Raw genomic sequence first — 5,076 nt, 5'->3', positions numbered from 1 at the left:
AAGGAAGGATGCCGAAACAAGCTGGACAGAGGATTGTCAGAAAGCTTTTGACAAAATCAAGGAGTACTTGTCCCTACCGCCAGTTCTGGTCCTGCAGAACTAGGACAACCTTTGCTACTCTATCTATCTGTATTAGATGGAGCCTTCGAATATGTTTTAGGACAACATGATGAGACATGAAGAAAGGAGCAAGCCATATATTACTTGAGTAAGAAGGTCACACCTTATGAAGCACGGTACTCTCTGCTTGAACGCACTTGCAGTGCTTTGACCTGGACAACTCAGAAGTTGAGGCATTACTTCTGTGCCTACACTACATACCTCATATCTAGGATGGACCCTCTGAAGTACAAATTCCAGAAACCCATGCCAACTAGAAAGTTGGCTAAATGGAAGATACTATTAAGTGAGTTCGATATGGTCTACGTAACTCAAAAGGTGGTCAAAGGGCAAGCATTGGCAGATCACCTTGCTGAAAATCCGGTGGGAGGAGCATACGAACCTTTGAAAACATATTTTACTGATGAAGTATCGTTCGTAGGAGAAGACATTATCGAAGCATACAACTGTTGGAGGATATTCTTTGATGAAGCTGCAAATTTCAAAGGAGTGGGCATTGGAGCAGTTTTGGTATCAAAAACAGGTCAACATTATCCGGTATCTGCTAAACTCAGATTTCCCTTCACCAACAACATGGCAGAGTATGAAGTTTGCATACTAGGACTCAACATGGCAGTCGACATGAACATTCAGGAGCTACTGGTGATCGGTGATTCAGATTTGCTTATGCACCAGGTACAAGGAGAAAGGGCCACCAAGAATTCCAAGATATTGCCATATCGGCACCATGTGCAGGAATTGAGAAAGAGGTTCACGAAGATGGAATTCGGACATGTGCCCAGAATTCAGAATGAGTTTGCCAATGCATTGGCCACCTTGTCATCTATGATACAATATACAGCTAAGAATTATATTGATCACATTCTGGTGAGGATCCATAGTCAGCCGGCATATTGCGCTCATGTTGAAGAAGAAACGGATGGAAAGCCTTGGTTCCATGACATCAAGGAGTACTTATTGAAGGGAGAATATCTGGAGCATGCAAATCACACTCAGAAATGCATACTCCGGAGATTGTCCAATCACTTCTTCCACAGTGAAGGAAACTTGTACAGGAGAACTCCTAATTTGGGTTTGCTAAGATGTGTCGATGCAAGGGAAGCTTCTAAGCTACTTAAGGATGTACATGCCGAGACATGTGGCCCGTACATGAATGATTTTGTCTTGGATTAGAAGATACTTAGGGCCGATTACTTTTGGATGACCATGGAGACAGATTGCATCCAGTATGTCCGCAAATGCTTTCACTGCCAGGTACATGCCGATATGATAAAAGTGTCGCCAAAAGAGATCAATGCAACAAGCTCTCGTTGTCCATTCGACGCTTGGGGAATAGATGTTATTGGTCTGATTGAGCCCACTACTTCAAATGGACATAGCTTTATTCTGGTAGCCATTGATTACTTCACGAAATGGGTAGAAGCTGCATCTTACAAAGCCGTAACCAATAAAGTTGTCACAGATTTTGTCAAGGATCGTATTGTTTACCGATCCAGGGTTCCTGAGCCCATTATTAGTGATAATGCCGCCAATCTCAACAGTGATCTGATGAAATCTATGTGTGAAACTTTCAAAATCAAACACAAGAATTTCATAGCCTACAGACCTTAGATAAATGGAGCCGTAGAAGCCGCTAACAAAAATATCAATAAGATATCAAGGAAAATGGTAGAGAACCACAAACAATGGCATGAGAAGCTACCTTTTTCTTCATTGGGATACCACACTACAGTTTGCACATCAACCGGGGCACCCCCTACATGCTGGTTTATGGTACCGAAGCTGTCATCCCAGCCGAAGTAGAGATTCCTTCTTTGAGAGTCATACAGGAAGCTGGACTCAGCGATGCAGGGTGGATAAGGAGTCGCTATGAACAATTGGCCCTCATCGGTGGAAAGAGGATGAATGCAGTGTGCCAGGGCCAACTTTATCAGAATAGAATGTCCAAAGCTTTCAACAAAAGGGTCAAACCAAGGCAATTTGCACCGGGTCAGTTGGTGTTGAAGAAGATCTTCCCACATCAAGATGAAGCCAAAAGGAAATTCTCTCCCAACTGGCAAGGTCCGTACATGGTTCACAGGGTGCTAACAGGAGGAGCACTCATACTTGCTGTCACACCTCCTTTTTCTGCCCCGCAAGGGGTGAAGGAGTTTTTTCCAATTAAAGGACAGTCGAAACGGGATTTGTTTATTTATTTCAGAGTCGCCACTTGGGAATTTTATGCGTCCCAAGTCACCGGTTTTAATCCCGAATCGAGGAAAATATGACTCTGTTTGTCATTTTGCGAACTAGAAATCCGAGTAAGAAATTCTGTTAATCCGGGAGAAGGTGTTAGGCATTCCCGAATTCTGTGGTTCTAGCACGGTCGCTTAACCATTTTTTATACTTGGCCTAATTATCTTGATTTACTAAATACATTTTTCTTGTTGCATGATTTGGTTACCGCTTTTGGTTAGATAGTTTACAATTATAGACCTTCATTGAAACGAATCACGCGTACGTATATTCGTATTATATATATTTTTATAAATGTAAAGAATCGTGTCACGCATACGTGTACACAATAAGATTGATAATATTATTTTTTTTATATTTTTATTATAAAAATATATTATGGCCGAAATTGCGCGTGCTTAAAATAAAATTACGAACATTTGTCACTCTTGTATGATTAAATAGTGAACTGCACATCTCGGGTTATATGAAATTAATTTAATTTAAATATCCTCCGAAAAACCCCTTTTATTAAGAAAGTTTGCTCGAAGTTGCGCGAACGCATACTCCGAATTGTCTTTAGAAATGTAATCATGTCACGCGAACGTGTCCCCAATTACACAAAATATTTTTTGATGGTAATATAAATTTTTTACAACTGTTTATTATGTCCATTTATTTTTAAATATGAAAACCATGGGAAATCACCGAATGGAATGTCTCGAGATTTCTTAAAAAATCAAAATTTATTAGGTGTTGACCACGGATTATATTTTAAACGTGTGAATTATATACCTCAAAACTATTCAAATTAAAAGAATTAATGAGATGAAAAATAAATAAATAACGCGCAACTAAAACTACCATTTTTATCGTGAATACGGTATTCGTATTTTGCTTATATATTTTTAATACTTGATAATTATATGCACAAGTTATTTATCATTTTTCTAAGCTTAAGACTAAGTGTATATGTTTGAAAACTTATCAAAAGCGAATTACGTGTAAAAACTAGGAAAAATTTAATTGATAAGCAAACTAATAGTTTTCGAAGAATTTCCATTATTCTATTCGGAGCGAACTCTACTTTGCATATCTTTGACTTAAAATGTTGCAATTCGTATTTATAAATCCGACCTTCTTCTACACGACTAGTTTTTAGTCCAAAGGTCAAATTATTTGGTTAATTTGCTTACAATGATTGAGTTTGGGATAAATAAGATCAAACCAATTTTTATCTCGGCTTATGCAAGCTATTTACAAATACTAAATCTATATTTTTACAAATCATTGACATTATTTTTATATACTATTTATAAGGAAATGAGTTAATCGCATTCCTAAAATAAATGGCCATTTGTTGTTAAAAAAAACTAATTTACAAATTTGATTAAACAAATTGATATTATATACCGCAAATACACATCTAAACCTTTTGGAATATCCCAACATCTTAAACATAACGGATTATGCCAATTTTCCTCTCACTCATGGTTATACACATAACCATTAACATGCCAATTTTCTTTCTTCTCTATTTTTTCTGTTCTGTTTTCTCTTTTCTGCGTGTGTGTGTGCGTGCTTTTTTCTGTTTTTCTTTTTCTATCTCTCTTTTCAGATAATCTGTCTCTCTTCCTCCTCTCAATCCTGATTTTTCTCCTTCTTATACAGGTCTGTCCCCTTCCCTTAAGTGCTGCCCGACCCCTCTTCTTTTCAACAAAATCAGACTTTCCACTAAAAATCTGCTCTTTTTACTTTAAATCCCACTAAAGAAGCCTTTTCCCTGATTTTCAGCCTCTCCAATCCTTTTGTCCCCCATTGGTGCATTAATTAATTCATACTAATATCCCATTAACAAAGCACTAACATTAAAATACTATCCTGACTGTTTCATTCCCATAATACCCCTAAAAACTCTTAATATTACTGCCCTCATAACACAGACACTGCTTCATTACAGCTTTTAAATCTGAAATTCTGTTTTAATCTAACAGTTATCTAAGATCAACTCTGGACAACAGCTATAATCAATTCAGTTTATTCAATTCAAACAACATTTCACACTAGGACTCGAATCAGATTGAATAGCATCAGAATAGGGGTCAAGAAATAGCTATATTGGATTAATTAGAATAACAATTGTCATATATATACAAATCCTAGATACAGAACATTGTAAACACTTTGAATGGAAATATATGTAAAAGATGGTGAATAATTAAGAGACAAGGGATCAAACACAATACACATGAGACCATTCGGACACTATTATCAACAGGATGCCAAGTGATTCAAACTATATGAACGACCTATTCAATTAATCGATTACATATTACAATTGTCACTTAAACAAATCAGTAACAAAGCAACTATCAAACAGTGTTATTGACGAACTTATAGACTAACAGGGAATTAATTAAGCGACGCAATTCAGGACTCGATTTCACAATTTATAACACATACAGTTAAGACAATTATAAATAATAGACAGAATCGGACCAAATAAAAGGTCCTTTGAAAATGAATAGAATTATAAAAGGTCCTCATAATAACAGAATTATATGGACCCAATCTTCGAAACTCTGATTCGGACACTTTGAAATCGAACAGACCTTAGTCGAAGTATTCTCAACTGAAAATACTTTGATTAAGGTCGATTAGACCCCAACCTTCTATTCAATTTGGGTAGATTCCAAGATTTGGGATTTTAGGGTTCTTGAGGGTCTGATTTAGGGCTCAACC

General features: G+C 36.9%; 2 protein-coding genes across 2 annotated transcripts; both read left to right on the top strand.

Moving 5' to 3' along the window:
• Window positions 1-879: 879 nt before the first annotated feature.
• LOC138885029 (uncharacterized) lies at window positions 880-1,293 on the top strand. Its single transcript, XM_070165913.1, has one exon. The coding sequence runs from the start codon at window positions 880-882 to the stop codon at window positions 1,291-1,293; it is 414 nt and encodes a 137-aa protein (XP_070022014.1).
• Window positions 1,294-1,326: 33 nt separating this feature from the next.
• Window positions 1,327-1,731, top strand: LOC138885028 (uncharacterized). The gene has a single exon (XM_070165912.1). The coding sequence runs from the start codon at window positions 1,327-1,329 to the stop codon at window positions 1,729-1,731; it is 405 nt and encodes a 134-aa protein (XP_070022013.1).
• Window positions 1,732-5,076: the final 3,345 nt, after the last annotated feature.

The sequence above is a fragment of the Nicotiana sylvestris genome, chromosome 2 (assembly GCF_000393655.2).
Source record: "Nicotiana sylvestris chromosome 2, ASM39365v2, whole genome shotgun sequence".
NCBI lineage: Eukaryota > Viridiplantae > Streptophyta > Magnoliopsida > Solanales > Solanaceae > Nicotiana > Nicotiana sylvestris.
This window is presented reverse-complemented; position numbering and strand designations above follow the sequence as displayed.